Raw genomic sequence first — 14321 nt, forward strand, 5'->3', positions numbered from 1 at the left:
AGACATCAAATCTCCTTTTCTTTCTCAAGTGCCAGGCAAGTAAGTAATCGCTAATTGATGGCAACAGGCAGTGAGGTTGTGCCATTGTTCACAGTGTGGTTGTACCACTGGTCAACGACGCTGCATACATCCTGTCAAGCCTTGCCTTGCTATATACTACAACTTAAAGTTTCCACAATGTCCACAACAGCTTATACATTCAGGGAGCTGGAAGCTCTACAAGTTATTATTAAAAAAAGAAAAAAAAAGAGTAAATAATCAGAGAATGGATAGGGTTAGAAGCGACCACAGTGGATCATCTAGTCCCACCTCCCTGCTCAAGCAGGGTCATCGTGGAGCACATTGCACAGAATTGCATCCAGATGGTCCTTGAATATCTCCAGTGAGGGAGACTCCACAACCTCTCCAGGCAATCTCTTCCAGGGTACAGTCACACACACCGTATAGAAGTTCTTCCTCATGTTCAGGTGGAACTTCCTGTGCACCAGTTTCTGCCCATTGCCTTGCGTCCTATTTCTTGGCACCGCAAAGACTAGCCTGGCTCCATCCTCTTGACACTCCCTTCAAATACACTGATGATGTCCCCTCTCGGTCATCTCTTCTCAAGGCTGAACAGACCCAACTCTCTCACCCTTTCCACATAAGAGAGATGCTCCAATGCCTTAATCATGTTTGTTGCCCTCCACTGGACCTGCTCCAGGAGCTCCGTGTTTCTCCTATATTGAGGAGCCCAGAGCTAAACACAGCACTCCGGGTGCAGACTCACTAGGGATGAGTGGAGGAGCAATGAAAAAAAAAACCCGAACAAAGGCAGCAGGGAAAAAAAGAGAACTTGAATGCCAACCTTCCCTGCTTTACTGTATCTACAGAATTGAGGTGTCCAGCTGCGGCAGTCAGGTTTTACGAAGGTGATGAAATTAATTAGCACTTTGTGAGTTGTTATGAAGTATTTGAGAGTGAGGGGGAACTAGAGATACTCATATAAAAAAGTGATAAAGTCAGAAAATGTTAAAATATGTGAGTTCTTTCTGACTGTTGTTAAGGCACCAGTCATCCCTGTACATATGATCCTCAGCAGCATTCCCGAGCATGGTGACCTGGCTATGATATGTAGCACAACACTGGTGATATCTGCAAATTTTTAGGAGTTGTTTCGTTTGCTTAGGTCTCACATAATTCTTTTGGGAACAGTGGCAGCATGAATTAGTGTTGTTTAAAGCAGGAACCAACCTGATTTGCACAGCTATAATCATTGTGAGCATTATCAGCTCTCACTTTAAGGGAGGAAGACAAGAATATTTCTATAGTGTTGAAGTGTTTGTATCTGAGCTCTCAATTCATTTCAGTTTTTAATGCAAGCTAACATGTAATTGTAGCTACTTTAACAGAATTAATTAAAATTAAAAAAGCAAACACGCTTTTTACCTGTTAAATAAATGTTGCACATAGGTGGCTAGTCCCCAACCCCCATCTCCAAAAATGTACCCAAGGCAGCTAGCAGAGTTTGTACAGTTTGTTCTTTCGGCACTGTTTACCCTCCTTTGTTCATGTACTTGTTAGGGTTTTATATCTGACAGAATGCCTTAGTCCTCAGTTTCTGGCACTGTCTCTATTCTGGGTGACCTCCTCTTTAGCATAACTATTCTGGCATTTCATGCTAATATTGGTGGTTTCTGCTCTACTTCCCAAAGGGAGGAGTTGCCCTGTCTGTGAATCAGATTCTGCTCTTTTCCACAATATGCTTTTTACAAGAATATCTCCAGGATTTCAGGAATACTTCAGTACTTCTGGATAGTCAGTGCTTTTGGGGTTAGCTGTAGGGATGCAAAGAACGTAATTACTCAGAGTACCCATGAGTAATATATTACTCATGCTCTGAATTCTGGTGAGTGGAAAAAAAAATAGAAAAAAAGGAAAAAAAATCTGTTTATCATACCTCCTGGGTAAAGAAGTTAAGAGTCTTCACACAGGATGATGGTATTTTCCTTCTGTCCACTCCGTGGTTTTCCTTCAGGTTCTGTTTGCACACCATGGTGTGTCTGTCGTAGCAGTCTGATAATACAATATTTTTTCTCCTAAGCACTGTTTTCTCATAAGCACTGAGACCAAATGACCTCACCTGCTCCTCATACAGCTTCCCCTCAAGGCCCTTCACCATCTTCATTGCCCTCCTTTGGATGCTCTATAAGAGCTTAATAACTTTCTTATATTGCGGTGCCCAAAACTGCACACAATATTCAAGGTGAGGCTTCACCAGTGCAGAGCAGAGTGGGACAATCCTCTACCTTGACCAGCTGGTGATGCTTTGCCTGATGCCCCCCAGGACACAGTTGGCCCTCCTGGCTGCCAGGGTGCACTGCTGACTCATATTCAACTTACCATCCACCAGGATCCACAGGTCCCTTTCTGTGGCACTGCTTTCCAGTATCTCATTCCCCAGTCTGTATGAACAGGTAAAGTTGCCCCATGCCAGGTACCAAATCTGTCACTTCCCCTTGTTGAACTTCATATGGTTGGTGATTGCCCAGTCCTCCAATTTGTCCAGGTCTCTCTGCAGGGCCTCCATGCCTTTGAGGGAGTCAACAGCTCCTCTCAGTTTTGTGTCATCTGTAAACTTGCTTAGTATCCCTTCCAGTCCTGCATCCAAGTCATTTATGAAGATGTTGAAGAGCACAGGGCCTAAGATGGAGCCCTGTGGAACCTCACCAGTGACAGGTCACCAGTCTGATGTTACCCCATTCACTGTCACCCTCTGTGCTCAACCTGTGAGCCAATTGCTCACCTACCACCTGATGTGTTTATCCAGCTTCACCTGATCGACTTCTGACATTTGGGAATTACCTGCTCCTGTGCCCTTAGGAGGTGATGTTTAAAATGTGACCAGCACTGACGGACCCCAGCGCCTGCAAAAGCATTTTTCTGGGGACTTTACTTATTAATTTCCTGAGCAGCCTGAAGTCTGCTCTCCTCATGTCCAGAGTTGAGGTTTTACTGGCACTTTTCCTCCTGTCAACAGAAATTTTAAACTCGATCACTTCGTGGCTGCTGTCGTCAAGAAGGCCACCAATCTCCACTTCACTCATGAGATCCGCTCTGTTGACAAGCAGCAGATCAAGGAGGGCTTTTATCTGAGTCAGCTCCTACCTGTTTTTACCATTCACGTGCTGTAAAAATGTGTTTTCTTAGTTTGTTTTCTCTCACTCACTCTGAATGCTTTCTAACTTACTGAGAAATTTAATAATCAAGCAAAATTCCCTCCTTTCCTTGACCCCCCCCTATTTAGTGATTCACTTCAAGCCAAACTAACTCTCTCTAAAGAGATGCAAGTTATGTTTTTACTCCCTCCTGTGTAAACTCATGGTCTTTGGCAGATTTGCAAAGTTACACTCAATTCAAGCATTTCAACCAAGTCTTTGAAAGACAGCAAAGTATGCATATATGCATAGGAGATGAAGCATATTTGTTCAGGCTATGATGACTCTACAGGACTACTGAAATAGATGTCACTAAACCATTATTTTTGTGCTTCATTCAATCATTTAAGTGAGGTGGTAAAAAAGGTGAAAAAATCTGAATCTAATCAAGAGTTTAGGACACCAGAAAGGACCCAAGCAATACTGATACATCTGTTTAAATTTGCAATGCAAAAGTGCTGTGTATATGCTTACTTGACTCTGGAGGCATCTGAACTTGCCAGGCTTACTAGCCTTACCTCCCTGTTTGAGGGCTATCCACAGCTTTGCTCTGCTGTCTATATAGTCATCCCAGCCAAAGCAGTTTATAATTTAAGCTGAGCAGGATCTAGAAAGTAAGTGCTGCCCTGTTTAAATCCTCAGAAGGGCCAAATCCAATATAGGACTTCAGGGAATATGTAAGACAACTGTAAAAGGACAGATTAGCTCTGCTCCAGTGTTTTAAAGATCGGCTCTTAAATGGCTGCTCTCAAGATCTGAGTCTGTGGCATGTGACTGAGGTTACAGGCTTACCTGAAGCCCTTAATAACACATTTGAACTCTGTGCTTAGTTGTTTTGTTGTTTGTTTTTTTTTCCCCTGCATTTTCGTGCACTTCCAGATTGTGGCACTTGTACTTCTAAGAGCAGAGAGTTGAAATAGGAGTGGAATTTTTAAGGATCTGTATTCTTGGTTTTTTAGCTGTATCACAATGCTCATAGTGGTCTACCAATGATGCTGCATTTAGCAGCCCTGAAATTTTATAGTGTTCAGGGAAGGACAACACTAACCCTGCTCAGTCCTGGCAGGGCCAGAGAAGTCAACCTTGTGCAAGGGTGCATCAGCTGGGTGGGTGTCCAGTGACCTGGTACAAGTGCAGTTCAGTGGCGATGCAAAAATGGGTGGGTAATTGAAGCTGTTCTCTATTGCTGGCTCAGCAGTTAATACTGAAGTTAGGCTCGGAGCAATCAGATCTCATTGTGCTGGGGCTGTGCAGATGCACAGTCAGTACCGATACTTGTGTGAAAGACCTTCTGTTCTCATGGCAGATGTGTAGGTCATTACCATGGAGGAGACGAGCAGACAAATATTGGGGTTTTTTATACGACCAAGTCTTAAGAACAGAAACAGGGTTAGCATTATTTTGTGATGTACTTCACAATCATTTTCGTATCTTTCTGTTGTTATATTATTGCAAGTAACATGATGAATTGGAAGAAAAATTATGATGCATCATGTTAGGATGGAGAGCTTTTTTAGTCATAGAAACCATTAGTAGATACTGAATAATATATGTTGAAGATACATGATCCTATGTAATTCAGCAGGTCTAGGTACAAAGAGCCTATCTCTGAGTTTTAGAGGAGCTAGTGGGGGAGATCTCTAGTTCACAGGTTTTCATTTTTAATATGTTGCTTAAAACTGAAAGAAAGCTGGTGTTCTGCCCAGATTCAGAGTAGACGAGCAGATTGAGCAGGGTAAATATAGCCTGATATAAATCACAGTGAACATATGGAAAAAGCTGATTGGGGACTCATCTGCTAGGGAATTAAAGGCCTTGAGTAAAACTGATTCTACTCAACATAGTTTTCTGGAAAGTAGGGCTTGTAAAACAAATGATTGCCAAAAACTTGATTTTAATGTTTTAGTATCTGAAAAAATTGCAAGTTTAATAAGATGATGGTGTCAGTGTTAAAGACTTTGAAAAGCATTTGACTTATTGCCATGTGAAACCGGTTAATAAACACATGAATTGAACTTGTAATGAAACAGACCAGACTTTAATGAATAACAAACCAGCTAGCAAGTCTTAATATAGGATTTTCTATGAAGGAGTTTCAAGGACTAAGTGGCTTTCCCGTGGTGGAAAATAGAGGATGAGAGTAGAGGGACTGGAAATTGTGTCTGATTGGTGGGAAGGAAGGAGACCACTGTGAATGCTGAAGTACAGCCTCTGAGCCAAAAGAATAATGCTGAGTGTAGGGGCAGTCCAAGAGCGTGACTAGGCTGATGATTTTTCACTTTATATAGAACTGCTAAGAATGTTTAGAGTGTGGCACATGGCTTGGCCATCTATCTGCCTTTGTCAAAAAAGCTTGAAAATTACTAAGTACATGTAACCATCTAACATTAGTAAGTATCTGCAGCATCTAAATCAGTGATGAGGAGATCTTCTGGAATTCGGGACTTCTGTCTGCATAGTTTATTTTTCATCCGGTCCTCTTTACATGAATGTTTCTACAGCACAAACAAAGCAATGGGCTTAAGCTTCATAAACAGGAGGTCACAGAAGACGATTTAGTATTCCCTGATGACTTTAAAGGCAAAAACTATCATAGACTGTGACAAACGAATAATTTGGAGGAAAGCAGTAGGGTGTTTTCAAGAAAAGTTCTAGAAGATGAGAAATAGTTCTAATTTGGTATACTTTTGGAAAATTTAAAAATTATTTCTTTTTATGGACACCTGTGTTCAGACACCCCAGAGCTATATGTAAGTAGATTAAGACTGGATAATTTACATCTAATAGGTAAGAGAATGATGGGGAAAGCAAGCCAATGGAAGTTGAATTGACTACACTTTTCAGGAGTGAATAGTACTCAGGTTTCACACACATGTGGGTATTTAGTCTATTATGTCATGCTACCTCCATAAAAAATAGCTATAATAAAGGCAATACTCAAATAGCATTCTTGTTTCTATTAGTACTGTGTCCATGACACTTAGGTACTGTTACACTAAGTATATTGTTATCTGTTTCTATTTGACAGATTTTAAATTAAATAATCATTTCCAATCAGAGTTTTTTATGTTACCTATTACTGCAAATGCCAGATAAGTTAAAAAAAGAAGTGTGAAATTCAAAACCAGTTGTTCAAAAATACTTTAAATCATTTTATTGATACTTGCATAGTTAGCATGGTTGTATAAAACACATAAGCCCTGTAAAGATCTTTCATTAAGTGATAAAGGTATTGCAGTTGTCCTCAAAAGAGTTTTGTTCTTTTTATTTATTAACCATCAACACTCTTTTCTATGTACAAGTCACTAAATACATTTACCTCATTTGAATTTGCTTTTCATGATCTGTGAATATGTTTCTGTGGCTTCTTTGAAACAAATTTCCTTGAAAACTCTATTTTTTCCTATATTCTGATTGTATCTGTCTTTCACTATGATAAAAAATACAGGTATTAGACAAATTAAGCAGAGGGAGTGTTTTGCTGAGTACTAATTTTCCTCTAATTTTCAGTGTCTAACTTGTTCCCCATTAATTCAATCATGTCTATATAGAAGAGAATGCTTTTTTCATAATGTGTATGAAATATTCCAGTTTTTCTGTCTTGCAATTTTATAACCCTTTCACATTTCTTACATTGACCTTGGTTTTCATTCACATTTATAGCGGCCTTTTTGTCTTAAAATAATGTAATAGTAGAAATGCATAATCAGTTGATACATCAAATCTCTGTGAAACAATATTACATTTAGAAAATACTATCTTTAACTTTGCACTAGGTTGAATGTCAGTAAATACACTCCCTTACACATCTTACATCCTAATAAAGAAATATTCCAGCACCACTTTAAGTCAATTAAAGATCCCATGTGATTACGTTGAAGACAGCTAGAGGAAAAACATTTTCCCTCTGTCAACTGGAGCCTTAACTGATTCAACTATGAAATGTCCATTGAGAATGTGTCTGTCTGTATTAATATCCCAATTAGGAATTAGTATTATTCAGTACTAGTGTAGCACAGTAAAATATACTGAGGGGTTGCGGGTGTGTGTGCGTGGGTGTGGATCTACAATCCCAGATACTGTTCAATTGTTAACACTCTCTGTGGCAGATATTGACCTGATCCAATCCTAATTCTTCCAGACAGTGCCTGAACATGATTAAGGGAGTAGCATAGAGACTTCCTTCCGAGGGGAAGGATGTAACCTGTGATGTACCAGTGTCTTCTCTCAAGCAGCAATCAATAGGACAAGAGGAAACAACCTGAAGTTGCTCCAGAGAAGGTTTAGATTGAATATTAGGAAAAATTTCTTCACTGAAACAATTATCAAGCAGTGGAACAATCAGGGAAGTGGTTGAGTCGTCATCCCTGGAGGTATTTAAAAGACAAATGGATGTGGCACTTAGAAATATAGTTGGACTTGGCAGTGCTGGGTTGGACTTGATGATCTTAAACGTCTTTTCCAACCTGAACAATTCTGTGATTCATTTGCTCTTGAGCTGTTAAAATTAAGGAGAAGATCCTTGTCCCATTTTTATAGTATGAAAAGCAATCTTGGATTCTGCCTCCCAAATGATCCCTTCTGGATATATGCTGGGGTTTTTTTGTGTTTGCAAAGTATCTGGTTTTTTTGTTTATGTCCAAATGGTACCAGCGAAGAGACCACTGGAACAAACTGTGTTTTTTGCTTCTCCATATAGTTTACCTCAGGCTCACTGGTGCTTTCATTCTTCCAGTTGTGGCTTTCTGTAGCTCATTTGTGAAAAGTAGTACTTTTTTTTTTTTAAGTGAAAAAAGTTGGATGTCTCTCACTTGATCCTTATCTTTTGTCATACATAAAACTCCTCCATTTGAAATCTGATATTATCCTTTGTGATAAAATATTACTATACTTTGCTTATACATTCTTACTTACTTTGACTCCTGTTTACTACACTATAGCAAATGGGAGTCAAAGTTGCTAGTCACAATCAGCATCTCAGCAAGAAGCACAGGAGACATAACAAGTGACATTTTGTTAAGTACCTAAGAAGTATGTAGGTATAGAAAATCTTATTTTTACAAATTGGTGAGTAGACTCCTGAACCAGCTGTCAAAATACATATGTTTTCCTATGAAAAGGGTAGGACGAAATGTCTGAGTTACAAGAGATCTTAAATAAATCATCTGGAGGAAAAGGCAATCTGCTGTATAAATATTTCAAGTTTTGAAATTGAAGCCTTTACACTGATCGCTTAGAGGCCTGACCTTATTTTGTAGCAGAAAATATTGTGTCAAAGCAATGTTTAATTCTACTTAGCAGCTGTTGTATTCATAAGAAATTATGCCAGATTAAACCTTGAATATATTCAACAAGAGCACCCAGTTGTGCTGACAAACCTAAAACCGTTTTCAGTAATATGTTCTATCACAAACCATTTGGGCACATTGCCTCTCTGAGGAATGGTAAAGTCAGTGTGCAGGCTCAGCTTTATAATTCCCGCTGCCTGCTGAATTCCCATAATATATCCAAATGTCCAAGCAGTAGATTCAATAGGTATCCTACTAGAACACTGCAGTAGCACAGGTATACAATGTGGGACATTTTCTCAAGGGTATTACTTTCCCAATCATTTTAATTGCACGTGCCTGATTCACCACTGCTTGTGCATTCATTTGTACTTGTTCAAAGGAAATGCAATTGAATTTTAAAATACTCTCAAATCACTGCAATACTCATTTTACATGGTAAAAGAACAAGACAATAAATTGGATAATCAAGTTTTCTGGGTTTTGTAAGGAGAACTGAAATATTGCTTGGAGAAGAAACAACAAAAGTCAAGCTTCACTTGCGGAATACTTCAAAGAGTATCCTGTAAAACCTGGGTCAAACACGTTGTACAGAGAGGATACCTTGTTAATTGTAGTGATGCTGTAATGAGGAGATGACATAAAGATCAGGAGAACAGTGTGGAGAAGAGCAGACAGCTGTGGTTGGTGGAACAAAATCAGCTTTTCTGGAGAGCGCTTTGTTGCAGGAAACACTCTGGAGTGCTCTCAAGCACTCTCAATGGAAGCTCTTCTCCTTCCCCTTGCTCACTGCAGCAGGAGTGTAATAAATTATATGTGCCAAAAATGGAATGAAGAACACTTCTCCCCTTCCCCAGCTAAACCCTCAGCAATTTAGGGTGCTCATTTAAAGTGTAATAAAATTCAGTTTGCTTTTCTAGGAAAGTCTGGGTATTTGTCATGCTTTCCTGTTGTATACCTTAAACCGGTATTTTGCCACCTTGTCTGTGAGTGCAGTTCCAGTTTGTATAAATAATTATGCAAAAGCTAGAACTCTGGTATTCTCTCTTAGATGAGTTTTGTAGTTTTTCTATCTGCCATGACAAATAATTAGTTGTTACATTACAGTATGCAGTACTATAGGTAGTTTTGAATGTGAATAAGCAATTTGTCCTCTACAGTAGTGCCCCAGTCAGCAATTCCCAAGAGCTCCAAGGAGCAGCACATCTCTAGGACTCTAACCTGCTGGAAATATTTTGATTTTGAAACAAACATTTGTATTATAGATAGTGGCAGTAAGAATCAGGGAGTTTGATGTGCTAGGTTAGGATGAGAGGTTGAGCTCTACACCTCACTTCTGGTTTCCAGTTCCAGTCTCTGCCCAGAAGACTATACAAAGAGAAACACCGTTTACAGAGGCATAATTTCTTCTGTAATGTTAAGATTGAGGGAAATTCTTAGCATAGATGGGGTAAGTAACTTCAGAAAGCACAAATAACTCTTTCTTTATTTAACATTGGTAAAGCAGCTGCTTCTTTGCAACTTAACTCATTGTGGACTGGATAACATTGTGTTTCACATCTGAAGCCATAGCTGAGGAAGTGTTCTCTTCAAGGTGAATTAATGCTGATGACTGTTAGCTTTCTGATCCATCTGGCATCTGGGAAGTAGTTTCTCAGCTGATGTCCATTTTCTGAGAACACATTGTGTAAGCATCATTTGGATTCTAAGGCTGTGTAGCTCTTTTTAACTCACTGGTGATGCTGATGGGGCTGGCAAGCAGTTAGTTTTCACTCCTTCAATATTCTTGTAAGTTAGAGCTTGGTCCTAAATGCAGTAAAAGTAAGAAGGGAGCCTGAATCATTCTGTGTGGCTAATGTGATCTCTCATGCTTGGTCGAGGAGGAAAATCTAGCACATTTCCAAGAACAGGTTTCCCTTAAGTTTCGTTTCTGACATTCCATCACATAGGAAAGGAGAAGAGTGTTTGCTAATACGCTGACACTTAATTAGATTTTGGTTTCAGGCTAGAAATGACAAATTTTGATGTTATCTATTTTGAGTGGAATCAAAATATCCAGGAATAGGAGCCTAGGTACAGTCCATAAGGTAGCACGTCAGCACCTTCATGAAGTCTTCTTGTGTACACTTCATGAAGTGTTCAGTGTACATCTGGGTATTAGAGTTCCAAAGCAGGGAAAAGCTGAGATACCTAACTCAAAGCTGCAGGAAGATCCTACAGTTTACTTAGCAGATTTGTGGCCAGACATGTTTTCATTGGAGTAGATGCCTAAATAACTTTTTCCAAGACTGGGGCAAGGTGATTGAAAGAGAGGCTAGGTGAGCCTTCAGAGCTTTAATCCACTAAATCTACTTCAGAGGACTATTATCTTTAGTATATACTTTTTTAACTAGCTGGACTGATGCTTTATCTTTCTTAGGAGAGGCATTTCTATTTCCATTCAATAAGATTATAGGAGTTGTTCAGTAGCTTCCTTAGGAAAGTGGTATGATCTAGGTGTCCTAAGAACTTCTGGATTTCGTTAGAACATATGGTGTAACTATTACCCCTGGATATAGTATGTAGATTGCTTGTATTTCATAGTATTATTAAGATGTATGTGATCATTCAACTCTCCATTGCATCTCCATATTGTTATTCTTGTTTGTTTGTTTGCTTACAGGTTTCTTGTCTATATTTATATAACTATTGCAAGCTACCTAGTCTGATGAAGTAGAACTTCATTCTTCAAGTGTGATTTACTCAATACAGCCTAAAATCATGATGAAAAAGAAGAGCATACCTGCAAGTAAACCTTTCTTGATCCTCTTTCTGTGCCAAATTATTTCTGCATTGGACGTACCTCTTGACTGTAAGTATTAACCTGCTAAATAAGTGTAGAATAATGGCAATTTAGTTAAATAATTTCTGTAGAAAGCTGAAGATAACTCCAATGTGGAGCTAAACGTGGAGATAAACATTTCAATCAGGGCATTATGATTATGAATATTTACACTTATTTACTGAAGACTTTCAAAACCTGTGCAATAAAATGAGTTACATTGTTCACTTGAGAAGGTTTAACACAGGATTCTCACAGGATTCTACTTATACTTCAGTGTGCCTTTGTTGAACGCATTATTTGACCAAAATTAAGAAGGGCAGAGAAGCCCAGCTAAATGCTAATTATTTGTGAAGTTAGGATCATACTGAGAATTTGCTGAAAACCCCATGAAAATTCTTAGTTGCTGTCATCAATCACCCTTACCTCCAGAGAAGAAGTTTGCAGGAGCTGCTACGTAAACTGGTAAAAGATTCAAATACCTAAAATTCAGATACTCAAAGCATCTTATTTTTTGATCCCAAAGGGTAAATTAGGCTCTTAGATTTCCTGAGCAGTGCCTGAAAACGGTTAAATACTTAACTTTAAGTTAAAAATATGTGCTGAGCAGGGAACTCCAGCATTGATTTGTGAGGAAACATCTGAAAGAGAGGAAATCCCAAGATCTGAAGTTCTTGTCTAATATAAGACTGTGTTAGTGGGGAACCTTGAAGGTAGGACTCCATGCTGAAAAGGAAGCAATCGTAGATGCTGCATTTTATAGTCCTAATAGCTGGTTTTATTAAATTCTTCATGCTTTAGGTTGCTATTTTCTTTCTAAAATAAGCATGATCACATTTTCAGGATTCAGTGAACCATGTTGCACCTCATAGTGACTATTCATTTATTAAACTAATTACCAGGGAAGAGAACATTAGGGCTGGTGTTAAATTGATGGATTAATACATCAGTAAATTTGCCTATGATTCTAATGTGCATGACTTTCTTTACCCCCATGTTTGTGATACCTTTCTGCCTTCCACAATGCATGTTTTTCTTTAATAATTTCAGTGACATAAATTGCAACTGCTTTGGTGGGTTCCCCCCCATGCATTTTACAAGCCTATCAAACCAGTGACCTGTATTTCTGTAACAAGATCAATATATTTGAATCACACCAAACTTGTGCTCTAAATGTCTTTAGAGTGATAAGCTTTGGTTTAAAGAGGGATTCAAAAGTTTTTTGAATTAAAGTCTTATTTTCTAAACTTAATTTTTCTGCATAAATATTTTTACAGTCTATAAATAGTGTTTTAAACCCCCATCTTGTAGTTTAGGAACTAATATAAATTGTGCACCACTCTAATATCTTTATCTATAGAGCAAGACTTCAGGTTAAATTTACCAGAAATGCATCAAGAGACAAAAATGAGTAGCTCTTTTAGATGTATCATTTTAGTTCTCTACTGAGAATTTAATTCCCTACTCCTTAATGCTTAATAACTTTGTTAGGTCTGATAAAGTCACATGCTTGAATTTTTATCCAAAACTAATATTAACAGAAATTGCATCTGTAATGATGTTATTGCTTTCATAAATAATGATGAGAATGGGCTCTGGGAGAGCACCTCAAGGGAAGGACATATTTTTTCTGTAGGTCTTCCATAAATATCCACCACAGAGACCTGGTGGTGAGAACACAGTTGATTAGTTGAACCTTTAGGTTTCATCCAGATTAGCAGTTCCTATTCTTTGCAGTTCATTAGTTCCTAGTCAGTGTCTCCTCAAAGCAGGTAAGGGATGACTGAAAATGTAGGTAACACAAAGGCATTTGACCTACTGTAATACATTATTGATAAAGAGACATGTATGCAAAACATTTGAAGTAAGCAATAAAGATGTGACAGCTAAGATGATTTCGTTTTGTTTTATTTATTTTTCAAACCAAAAGGGGTTGCAAGTCTGTTGAGTAGAATTAGGTGCTTCTGTATTTACAAGAGTAATTTTAACCTGAAGCATTCTCTTTGTTCTTCTTTGTGATCATATGAGTGGATTGATTTTGACTGCAACATGAGGGCAGTGCACTCCACTAATTTTGAATTGCTGTCTCCTCAATATTAGTGTTTTGTGTCCTTGCAAGACCAAAATCACATATCATGGTTGCCCTTAAAAAGTCAACATTTCAGAAAAGTTTCTCATACCATGAGCTTTGAGATAAATGTAGTAATAACTGACACAATGAAAACTGTAGCTGGGATTTCAGGCCTCCCTGCATGGCTTACAGTGCTAAATGTTTTAAATGTTTACTTTTTAATGGTGACCAATGTACTTGTCAGACATACTTATCTTCCCTCTCAAAATTGCTAATTTTCTTTTCACTAACAAATGTTTCTCTTTAATCTCCATTTGTCCATTCAACTGCTGATTCTGATGTGGAAATAAAAGCAAAACTTCTAGAAGAATGTAAGTTCCTCTTCACTAAAACTAGGCTGTGTGCTGCTGAAAAGTAATACTGATTGGTTTGCTGTATCTAGATGTTTTGTGCATGCAGTGTTCAGAAAACAAACTACTGTACATAAATCAACATTCTAAAATTCTGAAAAAATTAATTGTGTGGTTTTTGATGGTGTGCTATCTGAACATTAAAATATTTACTCAGTATCAGCATGTGCAGAGTTTTATGACTACTTTCAGGAGTAAATGTACTTGATAAAAAATAAATTCATTGGAATATATGTACTTTTGTACTATTATACATATCTGAGTTGGAGATACTTTTATATTCATAGTGGATACAGTTATTTAAGTAGACCTCATATTTTTATGGCTTCTCCTAACTAAGCTCTAGTGTCATGGTTAATTCAATCAGTTTTAAGTGCAGTGCATAGCACAGGAATAGAGATTTCAGGTCTTTGATGTGCATCAGATGGAATATCCTGTGGGTTGGGCAGCGTTCATGTCATGTCCCTTTTCAGAGTGTATTTGCTTTTCCCAAGTAAGCATCTGGCACGTATTGACCCTGAAATATGCCCCTGAGAG

At 38.3% G+C, this 14321-nt stretch overlaps 1 protein-coding gene across 25 annotated transcripts in view; it reads left to right on the forward strand.

Annotated features, from left to right (window-relative positions):
• NRCAM (neuronal cell adhesion molecule) overlaps positions 1 to 14321 on the forward strand; it is a 152235-nt gene that overhangs the window by 73592 nt on the left and 64322 nt on the right. For 18 of the 25 annotated variants that reach the window (XM_017817831.1, XM_017817827.1, XM_017817826.1 and 15 more), the window contains 2 exons: positions 11145 to 11333; positions 13728 to 13745. In XM_017817831.1, the coding sequence (XP_017673320.1) occupies positions 11243 to 11333; positions 13728 to 13745 (109 nt within the window). In that variant the 5' untranslated portion in view covers positions 11145 to 11242. Of the gene's footprint in view, positions 1 to 11144; positions 11334 to 13727; positions 13746 to 14321 lie in introns of those variants that run through there. The other 7 variants (XM_017817848.1, XM_017817849.1, XM_017817850.1 and 4 more) reach the window with 2 other exon arrangements.

This window comes from Lepidothrix coronata, unplaced genomic scaffold (assembly GCF_001604755.1).
Source record: "Lepidothrix coronata isolate B3197 unplaced genomic scaffold, Lepidothrix_coronata-1.0 Scaffold63, whole genome shotgun sequence".
Classification (NCBI taxonomy): Eukaryota; Metazoa; Chordata; class Aves; order Passeriformes; family Pipridae; genus Lepidothrix; species Lepidothrix coronata.